Source organism: Cydia splendana, chromosome 7 (genome assembly GCF_910591565.1).
Source record: "Cydia splendana chromosome 7, ilCydSple1.2, whole genome shotgun sequence".
Taxonomy (NCBI): Eukaryota; Metazoa; Arthropoda; class Insecta; order Lepidoptera; family Tortricidae; genus Cydia; species Cydia splendana.
In genome coordinates this window covers 22,916,430-22,941,868 of record NC_085966.1, presented here as the reverse complement: position 1 = coordinate 22,941,868, position 25,439 = coordinate 22,916,430, and the positions used below count along the sequence as shown (strand labels likewise).

General features: G+C 37.5%; 1 protein-coding gene across 1 annotated transcript in view; it reads right to left on the bottom strand.

Moving 5' to 3' along the window:
* LOC134792275 (lachesin-like) overlaps positions 1-25,439 on the bottom strand; it is a 90,622-nt gene that overhangs the window by 20,214 nt on the left and 44,969 nt on the right. The window contains exons 2-4 of the mRNA XM_063763545.1: positions 20,788-20,885; positions 6,300-6,504; positions 3,075-3,233 (exon numbers count right to left, since the gene is read on the bottom strand). Coding sequence (XP_063619615.1) covers positions 3,075-3,233; positions 6,300-6,504; positions 20,788-20,885 — 462 coding nt within the window. The remainder of the gene's footprint in view (positions 1-3,074; positions 3,234-6,299; positions 6,505-20,787; positions 20,886-25,439) is intronic.

Sequence of the window (25,439 nt, the reverse complement as noted above, 5' to 3'; positions counted from 1 at the left end):
CAGATTAAAAAAATATGCTTTCAGCATACCGAGATAAACCTCCCCTATGAAAATCTGACGCGCTCGAGTATTTCAAAAAAACTTTCTTTTTTTGCATTTTCAAAAATTCATCGTAACTTATCGTCACGCCGAAATCGTCAGTTTTTTTAAAGGAAGCTTCCTTGGGGCCTACTTAACACCCCTTCCGAAAATCTGACGCGCTCGAGTAAATTTTTTTTTTTTGCATTTTTGACTACTTTATATGCCTACCCCCACCACGCAAACCGGCAGATTAGTATACCGTTGTTATCAGAGGCACTCGGGGCATACGTAGTATGAATATCTGACGCGCTCGAGAATGCCCAAGTAACTGTTTTTTTTTTACATTTTTGAAAAACCGTACTCGCCAAACCCACCGCTAAAATGGTTTTTGCCATACGAGCTTTTCTTTTCGAAATTATTTTATCTTTCGATTTTGATAGGTCTCGACGGCGCCGTTGAATTACGCCATTTAGCTACCTCGCCTCCCTAACTACTATAAAATTCTTAAAAATCAATTAGGAAAATGTAATCTTATAAATATAGTCTCAGTAAAAGAGGTAAAATACACTCTCTGTCTCAATTATAGAGGTAAATGTGACTATAAAATCACAACAACTAATCCCAGTTATAGAGGTTCGTTTTATCTCACTAATAGAGGTAATTCAGTGCTAAAGTGTCGGGACCGCACCATGAGTCCCAGCTATAGAGGTTTCTCACTTATCCAGGTCCCACTTAACCAGGTTTCACTGTATTTAAATATTTAATAAACTATCAATGTCACAAAATGATGAGGCATAGAAAATTCACTTTAAGAAATTGCCATGAATTTCAGATACGTTACGTCACTTAAGGCAGGTAAAAAGAAATAGAATTATGGATTACAAAATCAAGATAAGTACATTTAAGGCCTAGAAAATTTCCAACGACTAGTAATACTGCCATATTTCAGGAATGGAAAGGCTTAATTTCTTTTGTCTGCATATTTATCACGTACTAGATTCTAATAACAGACTTAAGATAGGAAAATCCTGAAAAAACTTTACCTTTATTATTTAAATTGCTGAAACTGTGGGTTCTTTTCTAGAAAGTTTTTTAATATCCACACCTCAAAGAATTTAAAATGGGTAATTGAATATTAAAATTTCAGGGTTTACAGGTCAGAAAACTTAAATTCAGGTTGGCTCTTGTTGTCAATATTACTATGTACTTATAAAAACATGGAGAAATTTTGAGGCCCGAGAAAGGACAATATTGCTATGGTCATTTTATCAATCATCATCATACCATTCATATAATACTTTAAAGTCTCGCGTTTTGTACACATATATTTAATTACACAAACGGGTCTACCGCTATATATTTTCATTAATACCTTAAATTCCGACGTTTCAGCTGAGTTGCACCAGCTGTGGTCACGGAAAGACTGACGTCCCAGCAAATGTCAACGGAGATATAAATAAAACAACACTGAACTACCCGAAATTAGTTTATAAAAATGTTCGGGGTAGACAAAGACATTGCAGCTACCCGTTAAGTTAAAGCTTAATGTTTATTGTCCACGGCACGACATGCTCATAATAAAGTTTACTAAAGTATATACCTACACTCTTACACAATACACATCCTTAGCTACCATCCATTTTATTCTCTTAATTATTAATTATTAATCTGCTTTCTAAATTATTTTAACAGATAGACCTAGAACTACCAAAATTATCTTTGCATAATATTATTAATCTAGGTCGTATTCAAAGACAAACCGCATATCTTTACACAAACGTATAGTTCCCAAACAGTTAAGCGGCAGCTTGAGTTGCGAACTTTGCACATGTCATGCAACGCTGGAATACGACAAAGTTCTGTGCTGCTGAGTTGTGACAGTTTTTGGGCGTAACGTATGTGCAGCGCCTGAACGAAATGGTACGTCCGTGACTTAATTCTCGAAGCTGGGTGATAAATATCACTTTTTATGAGGTTCTGTGGCTCTATATCAGATTGAATATTGTCTTTGGCCAATTTAAGCCGCTTGCTGCATACAGTGGCACGATTTAGGGACATCTGTTTATCTTCCTTTGTAACGTGATGTCTCCTGTCCTGATCAAACTAATAATATATTCGCCATCATAATTATATATCGGAGCGGCCGAGGTGCCCATAAATACATACTGCCGTATTCGAACTTCAAGATATTCACAAGAGGCGACACGTACTAGATCCATTCTTGATACGTTATAGTTTAGATATCAACTAGTTCTCTTTTGCAGCGCAATTCGGGCAACCAATGTCACTTTTACGTTAGATAGAGTAAGATATCTAAAAATGTGAATTGGATCTCTTAGTCATATCCTGTGGAAATCGTTCAACAGTATCTCCAGAATCGCGCAAATGTCAAATTTGACAGGTTAGATCTTAAACATATCGTTATCGTGTCTTGGCGATGTCTAAAAGATGTCTAATAGATGTTCAAAATCCGAATCGGGCCCATAGAGGCGTATTCAGATATTTGTGAGCACCTTGGCCGCTCCTAAATATATGATGGCGATGGCGCCTGTACATAACATGACATGGTAGTTGGTATGTTGGAAACTTACGGTAAAGTACTTAAAGGTTGCTGATATTGCTTTGATAACTCAAAATCAAAAGCTAATTATTACGGCAATCTTTGTCATAAAATCAGTAACAGATGCTTAGCGCGCCAGGCGTTTTTTAAAAAGCACACACGATCTTATCTTAATAACAGAATCGTGTTCAGATCATTTTGACTTTGTCCGTTTATTTCTACTGCTGACTTTAAGGTACTTACCTACTGTTCGAATTTAGACTGCATTGCTGCAGAAAACGTCAAAAAGATAATTATTTCATAAGTAATTTTTTATTAAATATGATGTTTTCTGCACTGGCAGTTCTTGCCCGGATTTTTTACATTTACGGTAGCAGTGCAGTCGAGAGCAGTGCCATACGCCATACTACAATACTACACAGTTTGGATAAAGATTGCATCAGTAGTCCAGTGCCATATTTTTAGAATTAGTTGACATCAATACAACACTTACCTAATGTAGAATTGTTAATCCTAAAATGCCTAGAGTCTTCTCTCCTCCAGACTATAGTCGGGGGCGGGGTCCCCGAGGCCATACACCTCAGCGTGGCGTCTTCGCCTTCCTTCATTAGGATCTCGCCGCTGCTGGCTTCATCATCGATGTCTGGTGGAACTAAGAAATAATACTCGTCAGTATCACAAAGGTACAATTTCAACTTTCAAGCCTAGTTAAGATTCGGTCAAATTGTGTTTTTTGAAAAAATAATTATAGCCAGCATTTAATGAATGTAGTACGATACCTTTGGGTATGGTGCTTTACGCACACTAGCGTCCCACCCCCTCTCCCTGACGCAACCCCCCCTTTTAGCATGAAATATGTCCCGGTTGACGGTTTTTTTAATTTTTGAGAAAAGTATTAGCGTTAGGAAAAAAGTGTCAAGGTAAGAAATAATCCTTAATAAATTTTAAACAAAAAAGGTTATAAGTTTGCAACTTTTTGGTAAGACTCACCATATTCATGTATTTACTTATTGAAGTTCACTATAACATAGTAATAGTATGTACTAACAGAAATCGTCTACGGAAAATCAGCTTTTTTAACGGCTAAATTTTGTCGAATTTCATCTAGCCATGGTATAATTTTATTTTCTTCCCCATACATTAGAACATAACTAAACCGAATCATTAAGGAATTTAATATCCGTACCATTTCGACTTATATTGATTGTCACTGTAATAAGGTACCAAATGTACGGAAATTAAATTCTTTGACTTTACTTAGGTTATAAATTGGGTAATTAAAAGGTATTGAAAGAGCAATCCACTAACGGCTCGAGTCAAACTTTAAGATATTATGTCAAATATTACGGCTAGATACGATATGGATTAGATAATTATGTCAGTGTCAAAAGTGACGTTTTTGTTTGAAGAAACGTTACTTTTGACACTGACATATCTAATCCATATCGTATCTAGCCGTAATATTTGACGTATCTTAAAGTTCGAATCGGGCAGTAAGTATCAATTACGATTGCTAGAATGCCAAGTTTTTAAATTAAGTTTTAATAAGGTAGCAGTGGCGGCGACTCCATACAACCCGATTCCCACCGGCTTGCCTAACATATCTTGCTAAACTTATTATCCATAACGAAAACACTACGTAGTACTAAAAATTAGTAATAGATTTTTCAACCAATCATAGCGGGCGCGCGAAGTGTAGCTTCTCGAGTCTAAACTTCACTATTCATTGATGAACCACCACCACAGATACGAAAATTCACGCACACACGCATAAACTCCGCTATGGTAATCCGCGTATAAGAGCTCAAAAATAACTCGGTCCTGCGTCGAGTTATTTATTTGAATAGAAACCTTAAACGTAAGGTAATAAGGTTTATATTGGAGTGTGTAGTGTTTTCCACAATTTTTTCTTGCTTCATTTTAAATAAAAACCTTAATTCAAGTCAATAAGATTTATATTGGAGTGTGTAATTTTCCACAATTTTGTGGAAATTGCTTCATTTGAAAATATAACCCATAATTCAAGGCAATAAGGTTAAAATTGGAGTGTGTAATGTTTTCCACAATTCTTTAATGTTGCCATATATAACATTAATTGAATGTTAATGTGCAAAATGTTATCGTATTTCGCTGCTATTAATATCATATTTTGTGGAAACCTTGAAAATACAGATAACTTTTATTACTGAGCCCAAGAATCTTATGTAGTTTCAAATTGAGTTATTTATTAACGGAGGTTTCTTCAAATAAAGTCCTATTTCTAGATCTAGCTTTTTTAATTGGTGGATGAAAAAGAATATCATGGCAACATTCATACGCCATTCCCGGTGTTTTACAAACACTTGATATTGGAAAATTATATGTGATTTAGTTACTTTTGTGCATAAATTGATATTTAAAACTTACTTAACCAGTGAAATTTAGTTTTGCTAGTATTTTGCGTGTAAGTAAGTGTTGTGTATTGTTGGCAGTGCAGGTGTATTTAAAGTCAGTTCGTGTTTTTTAAGAATAGGTATTTTTACGTAGCCCATTTTTTGATTGTTGTGTTGTAAATTGTTTGCTAAATGAGTCAACACGTTTACCACGCTATCTTTTGAGATTAATTAGTGATGACAAGTACGGCAAAGGTTATATTATATACTACTAGGGGCTACACTAACTGCAACGGTTCGCGTCCAAGGTCACATCTAGCGCAGAAGAAGTAAGTACCTAATGTTAGGTTAGGTAGGTGTTTTTTTTTGCTACGGGTTACCTAGCAAAAATTCTCACGCGCCGCTACTGTAAAGTAGGTATAACTAATGACCTGATTCGAATCGATATGAATCGGATCTTTCAGTGTCAAAAATTACGATTTTCTTTGAAGAAACGCCTGTTTTGATACTGACAAATCCGATCCATATTATCGTATCGAGATCAAATTTTTGACGTTTATTAAAAAATCAGGTCGTTAGGCATTGGGTGTCATGGGACATTAAATATAGTATATGAAAAGCGTTCGTTGTGATACTTTTAAACAATTAGTTGAAAACTTAGTCACCATTTTCAGTTATTTGATAGAAATCCTGTTCTTCCAACAGACAATGAGATATATCTAAATGTTTATAAAAATGTATTCAAGTAGGTACGCAAGTGATACAGAACAAACGCCAAAAGAATCACATATTACAGTGGTAAATCCTCAAAAAAATACGCCAATATCCATTGTGCCGAATATTTAAATAGCAAACCATAACTCACAAAACAAAGCAATGTCAACACAACACAAAGGTTTTCAATCGAGTCATTGTAAAAAAAAGCTTCTGACGTTTCCTTCCTCCACTTGTCTCCGTGCTATTGTTCGACACCATCAATTTTGGCCCAGTTTTCTGAAGCCCATTATTTTCTTGATTGACTCCCGTGACACCTAATATTTCGGGCGCGTGCAAATAACCTCCTTCGCAATTTATGACGACGTCATTTTAGACACGATCAGACACGCGATATAATCTAGGCACTGCCATACAAATGGAACTAAACTATCAGCGTTTTTAACTGACTCATAACTTATTAATCTGTACTAATAAAAAAGAAATATTTAAGAAAATTTCGGCACTTTTGTATCGCTTAAAATCTTCAGTAACAGAAAATTTTATGAGAACTGAACCTACCCAATGTGCCAACCCATAGGAAAACTATATCTAATTTTAAATCTAAAGAAAAGTAAAAAAACAAAACCAACCGACAACCTGCAGCCGATGCGTCTGACTCATCATGGGCTCCGTGTTGACTTGGCACATGTATCTGCCGCCGTCGCCCGGCCCCACGTCCTTGAGACCCAGGGTCCAGGTCCCGTCGCCGTGCCCGACGCTGATACGGTGGTTCTTCGTGATCACGTGCCCGGCGATGGTGAGGATGGTTTGCGTGTCTACGCGGAGCCACGCCACCTAGTTAAGAAGTTGGTTTAGCGCCACTTGCACCATACCACTAACCCGGTGTTAACCAGTAAAACCGTTAACCCAGTGTCGAATTGAACTGGAAACCATGGTAACTTCAGGTTTTAACCGGTTAACCCTGGGGTTAGTGAATGGTGCAAGTGGCCCTTAGTCAGATTCAAAAAAGATTTTACTTCGTATACGGTGAAAAAACCTTTTATATTCAGCCCATATACTATGAAAATAAAGTGTAGAATCAACACTACACTACACGACATGAATAACAATTATATTTTTTAGAACGCAGTTTGTAGATTTTATATTTATTTTATAGCAATGAATACCGAGCATACGTCAGCAACGTTGGTTTTTTCCTTTGCATACATTCTGGTGTAGTGGAGCGCTAAAATCATAAACCTGCTGTATTTTTAACCATCATTCTTAATAATAACAAGATATGATATGGATGGAAGTACCTATCATATAAAAAATCGACATTTTTGACACTTGTTTGGCACTGACATATCCAATCCATATCGTTTCAATATCTAGTATTTGACGTATCTCATTGTTCGAATACGGCTGTTAAATGCCATTGAAACTTCCTCATCATTTTACCCGGTAACAAGTCAAGTACCTAGGCATTCGAGTTTCTGCAGAACAATGTAGCGAGCAACCGCATTGAGTTTCGTGATAGCTATAGCTACATACTTACTACGTATAGAGAATACAAAATGTAACAATTGGTACAGTCAGCATTAATAATAATTACCGATGAAATAGTGTTGATGCGGATGAAATAGCACGCGAAAAGTATCTTGTACTCTTCCAAATAGATACATAATATTATGTATTTTTACTTACAGATTGCGCTCCCTTTTTTAAGTTACTTGAGAATGGAAGCTACTTTTGATGTGTAGTCTGACTTTCGATGCTAACTGTACCTACCTATTTAATAAATACGTTCAGTAAGTACGTAAGTAGGTATTTTGTTTTTATATTTTCGATTTTTTTGTTTTCATATTCCCTTTTGAACTCAAACGAAACATTCAACGCCGAATACAAACATTTCATGCAAACTTTCAAGTGGCAGTAACACACGCAATTTCCGGTTACCAACAACTCGCAAACAATTTTTAAAAATACTTCTAAAATGTATGGGTACAGTTTAATGTTCCTACACCAGTGACCTACTTCAGCTGGCGAGCAAACGATTAGGGTTGTCACATAAAAATAATTTATCAGTTCTCATAATTGTATGAGGATCCTTTTTTATTTCGTAGGTACCTATTTAAATAAATCTGCTGGGGAATAGGAAATTATGTTACGCCCGTTTATTATTAGAAAGGCACAAAACATAAGGCAACTCATTTTAGTTTGCCTACTATTGCCCAATAAATGACACCCTGCTGCCACCTTTATTGTCATTTTTTTCTTTCACCCGTCTCCTCCACTCTACCCTGTTGTCTGTATTTTCCCACGGTTTTGAGTAGAAAGCGTCTCAATCTCCTTCTCGGTCTATCTGCATAATTATGATGTTCCGTGGGTCCACTCAGTAACCATAAACTTAATAAGTTAATATTTGTCAAGTTATCCGGAGGTCGCGGGTTCAAACCCCGGCTCGTACCAATGAGTTTTTCGGAACTTATGTACGAAATATCATTTGATATTTGCCAGTCGCTTTTCGGTGAAAGAAAACATCGTGAGGAAACCGGACTAATTCCCAATAAGGCCTAGTTTCCCCTCTGGGTTGGAAGGTTAGATGGCAGTCGCTTTCGTAAAAACTAGTGCCTACGTCAAATCATGGGATTAGTTGTCAATCGGACCCCAGGCTCCCATGAGCCGTGCCAAAATGCCGGGATAACGCGAGGAAGAAGATTTGTCAAGTTACGGGCAATATTTAGTTTATTTAATTCATTCTATGACAAACAAATAAGTACATACTTAGACGTAAACTTAGTAGCAACTTAGCCATATATACATAAGCTTTGTAGCTACTTCTAGTACATATATGTTTTGTACTCTGTACCATAGTCTAATAAAACATGGTCCCAGAGTGACACAGGCCTACGTCACAATAACATGGCCGCTATATATAGCGCTATCGCATATTATCATATAGCGCTGTCGCATGATGACGTAGGCTTGTGTCAGTTAGGTGACCTAGAAAAGACGGGAATGGAATACCAGGCGGAGTATATTATTATACCATGCTGTGTACATTTGGTATTAATTACTCCATGTGGTTTCAACCTGCAACATTACTTTTTTATGCAATGGCAATTTCATTTTATGTGTACATGTTTACACTCAAAATGTATATTGATTTACATTAATACGAACTAACTCAAACATATTATGAAAATTATCATTCCCAAGCCTTTATATAAATAACTCTTTTTCATTTTACCACCGAAAGCAGGATCAGATTATTATTTAATGTGAGTAAAAGTTATTCCGCAAAATAAACAATTTCTTAAGAGCAGTATTTTTCCCTCCCCATTCATTCCAATCTTGATAAACGTCTGGACTTATAATATTATTTTGCTGGTTCCAACTTGGATTTTGTTTTTCCTCAGAAACACCATCGAGATAGCGAGCGGTCATCCTTTGGGTGTCTTATTATTGTTCTCCTCTAAGAGTGCTTTGACTTACGTTAGTTGTAACGCATTCTGAAATGTAACAAATCAAAAAATTTCCCCATCGTAGTGGTGTTTTGATTGCATAAAAAGAGTAGAACCCTTACGCAGAACGAAAGATATACGGCTCTGGATGTAGAACAATTATAGTTATTTGTTGTGACACGGCACTTTGTATGGTTAGTTCAGTTTAACGTTTTTAGGATTGTCTCGATTATAGTGTAGTTTTGTTCTATGGCAAGGAAGTCTTTGATGTAGCAACAATATACATGACGGGCATTCAGCCAATAGGAAACAAATTGAAGCTGATGGTGTTGCTACTTCAAATTAAATCCTAAATTTATGGAATGATATTAATAAATATTTAAATAAAAAACTTAATTTATAAATACAAAATAGGTTGAAATATATTCAAATAATTGAATATGATTTATTTCTTTGGGTTATACTTGCATATAAAATTATTCCATGAATTTCATTAGTTACTGTTATTTTGATTGTGTCATCCCAGGGACAGAATGGTTTGAGATCATTTCCTGGCTGGTTTTCGCCCTGGATGGGCATCTTTTATACATAGAACAGTGAAGCGAAGTACATCATGCTCTGGTAGCATCGATCAGAGGCTTGGTTATGCAGTAGCCGCTGCATCCATGAGCTAGGGAGCTCATGCTGTTGTTATTTTGCCACAAACAGTAAGTAGAATATGATAATATATGGATGTCCTCAGGTGCAACTCCTTGTTGAATCTTTGTTTGACCATTTCGCTTTGTTTCCAGTCTGCTGGTAAAACAATGTGGTGGGAGGGAGTATCAGAGCTGCGAGATGAGTCCACTCTAGGAATTTCCAGCTGGTGAGAAACTTAGATCATATAATGTCTCTTAGGTTAGCAGAGCACATGCTTCTAGTTATTAATCTTGAATTGTTTCTTTCAGCTGACTGGGGTTTTTTCGTTTTTATGTTACTACGTATGTGAAATCGTTTCGCATATCAGAGTATGGAAGTCTGTCCATATTCCTAAAACTTCAACTGTGTCTGGTGAGGAGTTCGCCATAAGAATTTCGCTCTTCTGCTGGATGGAGGTGACGTCACCTTCAAACTGAGACCTTAGTCCTTTGGTGTTGCTCTGCGGTGTCGGGTCAGATTCCCGCTGCAGCAAATCAGCTCCGGCACAGCGGAGGATCACACGTCGGGCTTGAACTGGTGGAACATTGTTATGAGGTTGGTGTACGCTTTCCTTCCGTCCTAGAAGCATTTCCAAATTTAAAGTTAAAGAATTTAGTAGAATCATATGTGATGGCAAATGATAATTTAGGGACTAACAAATTTAGATAGGTCTGCTTGTAAATCATTTTAGAACCATTTCTGGCACGACCCAGCTCTGTCGTCTGACATTATTAAAATAAGGTGCTTATGCTAGCTTAATGATTTACATGTAGAGTAACTGCCCGTGTTCGAATTAGTAATAAATGATGTGTCACAAAAACTAACTTTCATTCATGTCCTTTATTGCCCTGAATAGTTGATGGAAATAGGTTTAGCACCTGCTTGAGCTTTTGGTAAGATTTAGTTTTTATTCAATTTAGTAACTTTAATTGTCCGTGAGTTTCCTCAGGGAAAGCCCACAGCCGGGCTAGGAATATTTACGTGACAATTTGGCGCCCACAGATTCCGTCTTAAAGCCCTATTTGCATCATAAATCAGTTTGTATCACTGCCATCACATATAGATAAAAAAAAGTTTTAGTAGTACTTACGTTTAGGTGAAATTTTGAGCTTGTGCTTTGCTTGTGTACGCTCTGACAACGTTAAGTATAGGCTTTAGCTGTTTCACTTTGAGTTTTGCCTAAATTATTGCACGATATTCAGTATATTTTGTAAAAACTTAGAAGTAAGTGCTCGAATTTTCAGTTAGTTACATTGTGCTGACGTTTTGTCAGGAAGTAAAGTGTCAAACTTTAAGTACCATTTGGCTACTTTTAATGCATGAGATTTAGACTTAAGAGGCTGTAACTTAAGTTATTTTACATATTTTCTGAGTATTAAAAAAAAAAAATGTGTAATTCTAGTGCATAATTTAGTACTCATGCACTATTTTATTGTAGCTGAGCTTTTATGAGTATTGCAATTGAATTGAGTTGACACTTTGTTAAGGCGAAGTTCGGAAAGCTTTTAATCTCGTGCAGAAATTGCTTTAAAAATTGAGAAGCTTTGTATAAATAAGTTCAGACATTTTGACTCGAAAGTTTTTTTAATAACAGTAAACATATATAGGACAGGTTATTTTTACACACAAATAAACTAATTCAAAAAAAAAATTGTTATATTTTATTAGAAAGTATAAAAAAAAAACGAATTGTGAAATTTTGACATTTATGAACAGACACTTTTACTTGATTTTTGAACGATTTTTTTAAATTGTGAACAATTTTGGTTTTGCATTCACTGTTATATTTTGGGTCAGAAAATTTAGTTCAATAAAGACAAGGAAATATACATACACAGATAAAAGGTAAAACATAGTAAAACACATTGATATAACATTGTTTAATATAATTGTCAGACTACAATAGTGTGAGTTGGATTTGTAAATCTTTTGCCATCATATTTGTTTATTTTTTGAGTTAAACTTATTATACAATGGCCACTTCTGTGCAATTTCACTCTTTGCTGCGCGATGAATTGATTTATGAAGTAAAGATCAGGTCAGAGACACCACACTCAACAGTTGAGGGTCTTAGGAAACAGTTGAGGAATTTGGTAGGTGAGTGTCGGCCAGATGAGATTTTGGATACAGATTTGAACCCGGAGTCAGAATTGAAAGTTATTTCTGATAAATTAAATGATTTGTCATCCTTAGTAGCTAAGTTTGTTCAGTCGAAGGATAGATACTCCGGGAACAGGTCGAAGGCTCTGGGTAGTCATTTGTACTTCAGGCTTCTGCGGGTTCAGGTGGATGAAGATCCGGGGAAGTTGGCTCAGAAGATTCAATTCACAAATAGGCTTGACGCTTTGTTAGCACAGTTGGACAGTATAGGGCAGGCAGGCAGCAGCTCTAGCGACAGTGTGGCAGCAGTGACTCAGGTTTCACAGGCAGTCCCTACTAGGGAGCTGCAAGTTCACTGCTCCGGAGACAAAAATGTGGCTAAATGGGGGGTCAAGTTTAATGGTAACACAGATCCGAGGTCTTTCCTAGAGCGTGTCGATGAACTCAAGTTGGCTTATGGTGTGTCAGATGTGGTTTTGTTTAACTCGGCAGCTCAATTGTTTGTTGATCAGGGTTTGCTTTGGTACAGAGGTATAAAGGAACAAGTTTCTTCTTGGAATGACTTAAAAACCATTTTATTAGATGAGTTTGAGCCTGCAAACTTTGATTTTCGCCTAAGGTGTGAGATTCTTGCAAGAACACAGGGTTTAGAAGAGCCAGTGCACATTTATTTTGCAATTATGTCTTGTCTTTTTGGTCGCTTGAAGAATCCATTGCCGGAGGAGGAAAAGTTGCAGATTTTGATGAATAACATTAGGCCTAGCTTCTCACAACAACTGGCATTAGTAAAGGTTGATTCTATAGCCGAGCTGAAGGATTGTTGTAGGAAATTAGAGCAGGCATCACAGCGTACGCAGTATTTTGTTGAGCCCAACAAGTCTGGTTCGGCTCACACACTTAGTAGCGATTTCGCATATAAAGCCAAGTCCAAACAGGTGAACGCAGTAGATGTTAGTAGTAGCAAGCGTTCACAAACATTTAGTAGGTCGCCAGTGCAAGCGAAATCGAGTGGGCAACAAAGTAACGCTGTTAGGAACGTCCAACGCTCGTCCACGCAATCCACACATGCACAGAACTCTGCCACGGTTCCTACTTGTTATAAATGCGGTGGCACTGCGCATGATTTTAAGAGATGCAGGGCTAAACCATCTAAAGGCGAGATTATTTGTTATTCATGTGGTACAAAAGATCATATAGCGAGGAATTGTCCGAACCGGCTGTCACAGACAACACAGACAGATCGTAAACGTCAAAGTCAAAGCGCGGAAATACGTTCCGTTTCACAGACAAAAAACGAATAGGGCCGAATTGTAGCAATATTTTTCCGGATAAATTGAGTGCTTCAATGAAAAAATTCTTAAGTTATAATTCGATTGCTACGATTCTCTTCGCACCTAGGGAAGGTGACATTCGGCCATATTTGAAACTTAAGGTGTGTAATTTTGACATTTACGGTTTGGCGGACTCAGGAGCCGCCGTTTCAATTTTAGGACGGCAGTCTTATAAAGATTTTATTAAGTTTGGATTTGAGCTCCAACGAATGGAGTCTAATACATGTAGCGTTGCAAATGGCGTCGTAGTCCAGTCACTGGGGTACATTTTTGTTCCGGTAACATTCAAAAATGTTACAAAGGTTATTCAGTTTTATGTTGTGCCCAGTATTGTCTCGGACGTTATTTTAGGCGTGGATTTCTGGCGCGCATTTAATTTAGCGCCAGAATTATTTGACAGCATCGACTACATAGAAAGACCAAACAATTATTTAAGTTTGTCCAGTATTTCAGTAAATCCGGTGAATACCATTCAGGCATACGACAATTTAACTTCAGCACAACAAGAACTAGCCGACTCAGTGGTAGGGAAGTTCAAGGATATCTCGTTCGAGGAAAAAGGATTAGGTAGGACGTCGTTAGTCGAACACGTAATTGACACTGGCGATGCCCAGCCTATTAGAACGCGACAGTATCCGCTCTCTCCTGAGAAGCGTGCAGCTTTAAGTTCCGAATTAGACCGGATGTTGAAGTTAGATGTTGTTACTCCGTGCGAAAGTCCCTGGAACAACCCGGCACTTTTAGTGAAGAAGCCAAATGGGGACTGGCGGTTTTGCTTAGACTGTAGGAAACTAAATGCAGTATCAAAGGGCGACTCGTATTCCATGCCATACATTCCGCAAATTTTAGATAGCTTAAAGGAAGCACGGTACCTGTCGACCATTGATTTGAGCTCGTCGTTTTGGCAAATACCGCTAAATGAAAGTTCGCAGGAGAAAACTAGTTTCTGTGTCCCTGGTCGTGGGTTATTTAAATTTAAAGTCATGCCTTTTGGGTTGTGTGGCGCGAGTGCGCGACAACAACGGCTCATGGATAAACTCATTGACCACAACATAACCAGTGACATAGAGAATGGTATGGTGTTCTGTTACGTGGACGATATTGTCATATGTTCGTCAGATTTTCAGACACATCTGCTTCTTTTGAACCGTGTGTTGGAAAAGTTGAAAATGGCTAATTTAACGATAAATTTCGGCAAGTCAAAGTTCTTTAGACAGTCCATTAAGTACTTGGGTCATGTCGTTGATGAATTAGGTTTAAGAACTGACCCAGAGAAGGTTTCAGCCGTTTTGAACTTTCCCATACCCACGACTTCTCGTGAAGTAAAGACGTTTTTGGGCATGTGCTCTTGGCACCGTCGGTTTATAAGGAACTTCGCAAGTATAGCAGCGCCTTTAAATAAATTAACTTCAAAGGGGAAGAACGCCCCGGCTTTTCAATGGTCTGTTGAGGCCGATAACGCTTTCAACACCTTGAAGAATGCATTAGTGACAGCTCCGATTCTGGCGGTTCCAGACTTTAGCAAAGTGTTCTCGGTACACGCTGATGCATCTTCATATGGCGTAGGTGGCATGCTCTCACAGACTATTGATGACCAGGAGCATCCTATTGCGTACGTTAGTCGTTCTCTGAACAAGTGTGAACGGAATTACAGCGCGACGGAAAGAGAGGCTCTTGCGGTTTTGTTTTCGGTTGAGAAGTTCCAAGCATATTTAGGCTCGCGTCGGTTTAAGGTGATTACGGATCACGCGTCACTAAAGTGGTTCATGAACCTGGAAAATCCATCGGGCAGGTTGGCACGTTGGGGTTGCAGACTGTCTCAATTTGATTTTGATATTGAGCACAGGAAGGGCTCCGACAATGTCGTACCTGATGCGCTGTCCAGGCTCATGAAGGTTGACGCCGTGGACCAAGTGAATCCTAACGACGTGACTGACGAATGGTATGACAGGACGTTTAAAGGTTGTGAAACTTTGCCGGCCAATTTCCCAAACTATAGTATTAGGGGAGGGAAATTGTACCGGTTGAGTAAAAACAAGTATAATCTTTTGCGAGAGTTTGACTGGAAAGAGGTAGTGCGCAAGGGTGATAGGAACGCTGTTTTACACGCGAATCATTGCGAACCAACCGCGGCACATTTTGGAGTATTTAAAACTCATAGGCGGTTGTCGTTGACATACTATTGGCCAGGGATGTATAAGGACGTTGTCGATTTCGTGAAGGCTTGCGATACCTGTGCAGCCTATAAGCATTCACAGAAAGCGACTCCAGGTCTAATGGGACAGCCAAAAGTATGTGATCGACCGATGTTAGCGTTAAGTATTGATTTGGTAGGTCCCCTTCCGCGCTCTCGTGCAGGATTTACGTTTTTGTTTGTGGTTACGTGTTGCTTTTCAAAGTATACGCTTCTTTTTCCGCTTCGCCGCGCAACCAGCGCGTTGGTGGCGAAGACTTTTGAGCACCATGTCATTTTGAAGCACGGTGTACCTGAAACCGTAATTACTGATAACGGAGTTCAGTTTACGGGATCGGAATTTAGACAGTTGATGAAGCGTTATAACGTACCTAAAGTTTTTTACGGACCTCGATATACTCCACAGGTAAACCTGGTTGAGCGATACAATAAAACGGTCATGACAGCTGTAGCTTCGTACGTAAAGGAGAACCATAGGACTTGGGACGAAAAATTGCACCAAATTCAGTTTGCAATAAACAGTGCAGTGAATGAAACCACAAATGAGTCTCCTTTCTTTTTAGTTCATGCTAGAGAGCCAGTTATCAATGGGTCGTTTTATAAGGACACAGATAGGGACTACGAGCCAGGTGTACCTAGGGAGGAATATGCGGGTAATTTCGGGATTTTAAAGGATATCTTTCATCAGGTTAGGTTACGTTTATTGAGAGCACACGAAACAAATGCTAGGAATTATAATTTGAGAAGACGTCCAGAACAATTTGCAGTAGGCGATTTAGTATGGAAACGTAATTATGTGCAGAGTGACGCACAAAATTTCAGGATGGCGAAACTCGCCCCGAAATATGTTAAGTGTAGAGTAAAGGCAGTGTTGTCGCCTTTAGTCTACGAGTTAGAGACGGAAGATGGTCACTGTATAGGATCATGGCACATTAAAGACCTGAAAGGGAAGGTAGCAGCTTCTGGTTTGGTGAACGGTGGACGTGCGGCTCGCGTACAGGGTACTGCTCGCCGCGCCACCATCGTTGACTGAACAGGGTGAACGGTGGACGTGCGGCCCGCGTACAGGGTACTGCTCGCCGCGCCGCCACCGTTGACTGAACAATAGAGCTCATACAGGTTTTTATGGTTGTAGTTTAGCAACAGTGTTAAATATTGCAAAGTCATATTTAATCACCAATTGTCAGAGACGTGGCGAACAGGTATAACTGTTTCACCACACAGTATGAACGTGGAAGGATGCTACGAACTGAAAGCGATGAATGTATGGAGCGGCGCAACCATAGCTCAATTAACGTCAAGAGCGTTGTCTTTAATGTGGGATTATTTTTTGCTGTCGTGCGAGGTCACGCAGAAATTTGGGTGTTATGGTGCTGATGGTTTTAGCCAATACGTGGCGGATTCCGTGCATGTGTGGATTGGCGTTGTTTTTTGGTGTGAGAAGGAGAGGCTTTATTTTGTGAGGTATCGCAGGGCGCGCACTGCATACCGCGGACGTTGTTTTTCGGGGTGGTTATGTAGTCCGTTTATTTTTTTCTCTCAGCACACGTTCTCAGGCACATAACACATAATTATAATTTAGCTAACTAGCGGTTAGTAATTTTGGATATTTTGAATTTAGTTTGGAATGCAAATTTCGTTATTTAACTACTCTAGTTTATATTAGTAAACTTAGTAGTAGGAATTGTTTGATTTTAATTTTGCCCGGTCTAGCGGAGAAATATTTTGAGTATGCTGAACATCGGTCCTGGCAGTTGGTTTGGTTTTACCAGCGCAACTGGATAAAGTTGTGCTGGTAGAACCAAGGGATGGTTTACTGGATAGTTGGATATTGCGATGTGGATTTTTCCGGCTGTGCGGATACCACATTTTTTTTTGTAGTTAGGTTGGTGGGTTCGAGATAGAAAATTCAAAATTTATTGGTTTATTGGTTTTGGTATGTGGAGTTGTGTGGTTTACTTTGGCTTTTCTGTTGGATAGCAATCTCGATCCTGCGGCAATCACTTCGGTGGTGGTTCTTGTTTTGGGTTCTCCCATACTAAGTATGGTTGAGGTTGTTCTGTTTGTTTTTTTTCGTTTCTTGTGACACATGATTTAGATTAGATAGTCGCTGAGGACAGCGAGCGTTTTACCCTTGGTAAAACGCAACAGCGGGGAGAGGGGTATTGTGACACGGCACTTTGTATGGTTAGTTCAGTTTAACGTTTTTAGGATTGTCTCGATTATAGTGTAGTTTTGTTCTATGGCAAGGAAGTCTTTGATGTAGCAACAATATACATGACGGGCATTCAGCCAATAGGAAACAAATTGAAGCTGATGGTGTTGCTACTTCAAATTAAATCCTAAATTTATGGAATGATATTAATAAATATTTAAATAAAAAACTTAATTTATAAATACAAAATAGGTTGAAATATATTCAAATAATTGAATATGATTTATTTCTTTGGGTTATACTTGCATATAAAATTATTCCATGAATTTCATTAGTTACTGTTATTTTGATTGTGTCATCCCAGGGACAGAATGGTTTGAGATCATTTCCTGGCTGGTTTTCGCCCTGGATGGGCATCTTTTATACATAGAACAGTGAAGCGAAGTACATCATGCTCTGGTAGCAGCGATCAGAGGCTTGGTTATGCAGTAGCCGCTGCATCCATGAGCTAGGGAGCTCATGCTGTTGTTATTTTGCCACAAACAGTAAGTAGAATATGATAATATATGGATGTCCTCAGGTGCAACTCCTTGTTGAATCTTTGTTTGACCATTTCGCTTTGTTTCCAGTCTGCTGGTAAAACAATGTGGTGGGAGGGAGTATCAGAGCTGCGAGATGAGTCCACTCTAGGAATTTCCAGCTGGTGAGAAACTTAGATCATATAATGTCTCTTAGGTTAGCAGAGCACATGCTTCTAGTTATTAATCTTGAATTGTTTCTTTCAGCTGACTGGGGTTTTTTCGTTTTTATGTTACTACGTATGTGAAATCGTTTCGCATATCAGAGTATGGAAGTCTGTCCATATTCCTAAAACTTCAACTGTGTCTGGTGAGGAGTTCGCCATAAGAATTTCGCTCTTCTGCTGGATGGAGGTGACGTCACCTTCAAACTGAGACCTTAGTCCTTTGGTGTTGCTCTGCGGTGTCGGGTCAGATTCCCGCTGCAGCAAATCAGCTCCGGCACAGCGGAGGATCACACGTCGGGCTTGAACTGGTGGAACATTGTTATGAGGTTGGTGTACGCTTTCCTTCCGTCCTAGAAGCATTTCCAAATTTAAAGTTAAAGAATTTAGTAGAATCATATGTGATGGCAAATGATAATTTAGGGACTAACAAATTTAGATAGGTCTGCTTGTAAATCATTTTAGAACCATTTCTGGCACGACCCAGCTCTGTCGTCTGACATTATTAAAATAAGGTGCTTATGCTAGCTTAATGATTTACATGTAGAGTAACTGCCCGTGTTCGAATTAGTAATAAATGATGTGTCACAAAAACTAACTTTCATTCATGTCCTTTATTGCCCTGAATAGTTGATGGAAATAGGTTTAGCACCTGCTTGAGCTTTTGGTAAGATTTAGTTTTTATTCAATTTAGTAACTTTAATTGTCCGTGAGTTTCCTCAGGGAAAGCCCACAGCCGGGCTAGGAATATTTACGTGACATTGTACAACAGAGAGAGAGAGAGAGAGATCAAGGTTTGATATTTCTTCGAGTGCTTATTTTGAGTCCCGTGCCCGTGCAAGTGAAAGATTCTATAATAGATTCACGACCGTAGCGAGTGAATCTAGTTTAGAATCTTGAGCGTAGTAAGGGACTCAAAAGCGCACGAGATGTAAATAACGTATCTCGTGTAGTACACAAAATTTTTCACCGGAGCAGTGAGAACATTTAACACACCTATTAGACAACTTGAAAAATATAATCCTTCTTCGTCACTCTCATGTTTTCTTAAGATATACTAATAATTAAGTTTAATTACTGCAATCGAACACAAAAACAAAACGTAATAATAAATTTCAGTAAAATAATATGGAAATAACGAACATCATCTGACACTACAATCGACAACTTTTTTTTGTAAAAAAAACTTCGTAAGATACGGTACGAATTGCCGATACGTACTATTTGTCAACTATAGTAGAACGTCTTAAAAGTAGAATGATTAATTTTGCGTGATAATCTGTGTATTTTTTGAGTTTATTATTTTAATTGTACAATAAAATACCTAAAATATAGTGTTTTTATCAGTTTTTACCAAATCTTAAACTTTATTTTTATTAATTAAGTATTAAGAATTCATACTCGTACGTGGTTTGGAACGATGCGTTCTGACGTTTTTCGGGGGTCTATTATAAACAATCAATATACCGTTGAATGTCGTTTGAACTTTTTTTTGTCTGTTTCTTTTTGCTAACAGTGTGAAAGGGACAGAGATAATAGAACCCAAGTATTTCGAACTTGTATTAGACCCCGCATGTTGAAATGACACTTGGCTATAAAGGTCACTTGAATGTCATTTTGTCTCACTCAGTGAGCAAAATGCGATTTTGCTCTTTGCTCGCTGTTTTTAAGAAGGAAAGTACCCTTGTTCGAGCTGCTGAGGTGAAAAATATATTGTAACAGATACTTTTCGCTGAAGAAATATTGGTCAGTTTGAGGAGTACATGCTACTGTTTAATTCATTGCTTCTGGTGCAGGGCCCACTCGGTATAATTAAATATGTCTCAACGCATTTAATATATCTCTCAAGTCGGGTTTACTATGAATTGTTACAACAGAACTTTAAATACATTGGGTCGAGGTTAAACTTGTCATTTAAACCCTAAAATACCCAGATAGAAGAAAACATTTGATTAAGAATAAAGCCAGACAACAGGCGGTCTTATTGGTAAAACACTTAGAGATCTCTATCAGACAACGGTAAGCCTACTCGTAAGCTGGCACCTTTACGGATAAATACTTGTGGTTCGTTTGTGTGTTTTAGAAGGCTTATTTGATTACGCAATGGAACTATTTATTTACCACAAGAGCACAATCTATAGTCTTTGTTGCATGACAGTAAATGTTTTTTTTTGTTTGATTTGATTATTCCGTTTAACCATCCGTTCCGATTTCTGAATAACTATTTTCTCCTTCAAAAGCAATTGTCCAATACCTACTAAGCAGGTAAAAATAGTCAAACTATTATTTACGTTTAATTACGTAGGTAGACCTAAGGACCGCTGGCTGGAAGTCCTGATAGCGGACATGGAAGAGAGCAATCTCACACCTGAGGATGCCAAAGACCGGACAAAGTGGAGAAGATTGTGCAGAAAAGCGGACCCTGGCGCTAGGCCGGGAAAACGTTAGAAAAAGAAGAATTAAGTAGGTACCTTAAACGTTTGTAGGTTATCCACTCTACACGTGAGTGCTGCATCTCTGCCCACTGCTACAGTCACGTTGGACCCTGGACCCACGAATGTTGGCAAATCTGAAACAATAAAAAGTGACCATTATTTCTGCTATCTGCGTTTTATGGTCTTGTTTGTTACGCGATAATGACAAACAATGTTGCGCTTATTATGCCGCGGTGACTTAAAGGTGTGACCACACCGCTGCTTAAAAACGGTGACGGTACGGAATCGCGGTGACACACCGTAAGCATATAGTTTTTATCGCATGCTATACGTATACCGCTGCTCAGAATGCTCATCAAAATCTACAGCTAGTCAATGAAACTAAAAAAGTTTTCAATGCAATAAACACTAAAACACACGTTAGACACAATAATGCTTAGTTTAAAAGTTCATAAAACGCATTCTAAAAGTCATATCCCAATATTATATCAAAAGTGTGCCAATTTCACTAAATTTATGGCCCAATTTGACTTGGCTCATATTCTGGCTTCGCTTGATTTATGCTCGCACTAAAACGAGTTCTACGAATGCATTTTGTGCCATTCCCGCGTAATAAGGACGTTATGTCGCCGAAAAGTAATAATGCATTAGGAAGGAGCTGCTGTCATTGTAAGAGGGTCATATCCAACGTTATGTAACGATTTGATATCGTTACATTATTGTTCAGTTCAACATTAATTTATTTATTATATATTAAATGAGCCTAGAGTGTCCCACTACTTGGTCAAGTCCTACCTCCTCCCTTTTCACGTATCCCGGTCAGTTCAACATGCGAATTTATAATGTTTATTCTGCATTGAGGTAATCTCGGTAGAATAAAAAAATATTTGAGAATCTGTCCCTGTTTTTACTTGTGCAATGAAAACATAATTACATTACAATTTATACGAACTACAAATGGGGCATTCAGAAAATTTTGAGAGACTTGAAATTCTTTTAAAATAGGTGTTTTTTTATGCAGAAGGCAACTAAATTTAAGAAAATAGCCATTAGATCTGCACCAAGATATTTTACGACCAGCCTGCCCAATAAAGTTGTTCTAACTTGTTCTTTTTGTGTTAAAATATTATTTGTTGGAACAAAACCCAGTCCCGAAGCTGTCCAACAAGTGACAAGTTAGCAATTTTGTTATAAAAACTTTGAACACGTCCACGGCAGAATGGGTTCCGGGTAGCGTAGCTGTAAATCAGAACCTTTTTTTATACTTATCCCGTTTACACACACACGTATCACATGTGTAAAGAAACAGTTTTATATTTGTACTTACTCAACAGTCAACATCAAACGTAGCGGATAAGACTACGCTGAAAAAGTATTTACCATGTTCTAATGGCTAAACAAAATGATATACATCTTATTAGACTAACGGCGTGGTTCGGTAAATGAATTAGAGATTCACTAGATATGAAATAGTAGAGATATGTGACGTTCCACGGCAAAAGGTACCATTGCCCCGGCTGAATATTAGAGCGGCGTTAATAATAGCTTAACCGCCAGCAGACATAAGGTACCTTTTGGGCAGGACGTCACATATCTTGGTGTTAGAGATTACAATTTAAAAAATATTCTAGGGTGGCAGATTTTTTTTGTGCGTTGTTTCATCCGTTAATATTCATTCTGGATATTTAATTACGAGTATTTCATTTCATTTATTTAACATTAAGTATACAAGGTGTCCAAAACTTATGGGACATGAAGGGGAAGTACCTTAAATATCGTAGATAGTGTATTTTGCTCAAAGAAGACTTTATGTTATTTTTAAAAGTTAGTAATTCGGCATTCATAGATTTTCTAAAAATTACTTGCTTCGTCTGGGAATCGAACCGACTTAAATGTCAAAAAAAAATCAGCCTACTTTTATGATGCCAATCGAAAGAATAGCTAAAAAATAATAGCTCTGCTTAAGTAACATTGTATTTTAAAAGAAAGGAACAACGTGAAATTAATCATTTTAATCAAATTAAAAACATACATGAAACTGCCGTAGTCAATTAAGTGGGTATTTTTTTGTAAATTAATTAATTAAATGCTGAAAATGTGATCCCTCTTGTCTTACGAAAATCGCCAATCTTTTAATGAGTCCGCTGCCTGTTGATTTTCTTATCATTTTATGGTGAACACTCAATGTGATATGGCACAATTCTGTTTGCAACTCGCCTACGTTCTCGTATCGCTTTTTGTATTATTTCTTCTTTTGGGGATATGCTATACAAAAAGCTTTCTTTTAAAATACAATGTTACTTAAGCAGAGTTATTATTTTTTAGCTATTATTTCGATTGGCATCATAAAAGTAGGGTGATTTTTTTTTGACATTTAAGTCGGTTCGATTCCGAGACGAAGCAAGTAATTTTTAGAAAATCTATGAATGCAGAATTACTAACTTTTAAAAATAACATAAAGTCTTCTTTGAGCAAAATACACTATCTACGATATTTAAGGTACTTCCCCTTCATGTCCCATAAGTTTGGGACACCCTGTATACTGAATTACTTTTTATTTTACTAAATAGCGTGTTCACCATATTTAGCCTAAGCAAACAAAAAATAGCACAGTAATTTGCAAAAAGCGAGTTACAAACTTGAATTTTCTTTACTGATAAAAAATCTCGCTGACATTTCTACACACCAGAAAAAAAAGTTCTGTTGTCCGCTAGTCACTCTCTCTCTGCCATGGGTAGACGGTGAGATTCCGAGCTGTTAGCAAACTGCCATTTTATCAAATTAGTTATCTAATGTTTCACTGAAAAAGTTTGTCAATATGTATAATTTTAATACAAAAATAATGTTTTTGCCAATGATGGTTCAAGTAAACACAGCAAAGATATATTATTTAATGTTGTTTCCTTGAGATGCCTATGTTTAGAACTTCCAAGTTAAGAACTGCTAATTAATTACTGCTATAAGGAGGCACCTACGTAACATCAATTACTTACCTGATAAGATATGGACAAGGAACGCTGTAGGCGGTGAGAATATTTCGTCCTCACAAAGTCAGTAAACATACCTACCTCTGTACCTGTTTCTCAAATCTTTAAAGTCCAAATTAATTTGTTGTAAGTAAACTTAATTATTCACGTCTTATTTACGTACACATAATTTAAAATGAATGAAGACTAATTAAGAGAAGTTAAATACACAATCTTGGGAGGCCTCGACACAAAGCAGTGCCTTTGAGAAAGTAATTTGATTTGTAAATAAAGTAATATTAAATCGTACAAATTAAGAAATGAAGTGGATTCTATTGTCAACTGCCAAAATGTTAAATATAAGTACAAGTACTATAGATAGCAGAAGGGTGATGAAGGATACTAAATAACATATAAAACAATTTATACCTAGGTAACTATATACGAGCCATTATATTTATATAATACCAAGTTTTGTTTAAAAACAGTCGAGATACGTAATACGCTACATTATGCATCACTATTCTAGCAGTTTGAGCCTATTACCTACTTAGCTGCGCAAGCACCGAGTAAAACTTTTGAAATGTTTTACACATGATACGTTATACGTTTTACATGTGACGTTTTATACGATATTTTTCATTTAGCAGATATTGAAATGACAAGCTAAGTCATGTCTAGATTGAAGATTTTCCAATGCTTGAGCTGTTTTTAATGCAGCATCGTCAAACGTTGCAAGTTTTATATAAAAACTTGTCCAAAACAACAAAATATTTAAGTGAAATATATCTCCCTAATTTACCTTTTAAGAACGTCAAATAAAGGAGATCGTCGATTTTCTTAGGCGTTTGGGCCCCCTCGCAAATTGAACGTGTACATGTAATATTATAATATATAAAGAAAATTAATCGTTATAATTGCTAGATTATGATGATAAAAACAGAATCACGAAATATAACGGGAATTTTGAGAAATAAAATTTAAATCCATTAATTTTTTTAAATATACAGATATATAGAAATGAATATTTATGAGCAGCTAAATAAACTCATAAGATTTCAAAATATTACCAACGCCTCAAGCATTGCTAAGTTCCAACATTAGCTACATTTCGATCATTTTTTGCTGCCCGGCGCCCACGGGAATTCCTGACAATATTTCCCGTCGGAGAAATAGACAGCTTCACAAACTTAAAGATGCAGTCAGCGAAACTGTCTTCCGCCTTAAGAAATTCAAATTCAGTAAGACAGTGCCAGCTTGGGCGACGGTAAACGTAAATTGGTTTGTGTTAGGGATGAGGTCCGGGTCTAATCGTGCTCGAGGGACCTGACTTGGCCATCGCATGATGTGCCAATAAGAGTTTGGGGATATTTTATAAGTTAGCGATATGACATGTTTGCTTTAGGGAGTGCAAAGCCGTGAAACGTTAGTTTCTAAATGAAGAGATTAATATGTCTTGTAAAACGATGAGGCAAACTACGAGTAAGTATAATAACTTACCCCCTTATTCATAAACGTTTACTAAAGTTGACAAGCCGATAATCATCGTTTGTCCCTTTCCAACGTATTAGTATGATGGAAAGGGACAAACGATTATTATCGGCTTGTCAACTTTAGTAAACGTTTATGTTATGAATAAGGGGCTTAATAAGCACAATATTTTTTATATAATATTTCAAAGGTACGTTACGAACTATCAAAACATTTCCATCGCTTTTTTTT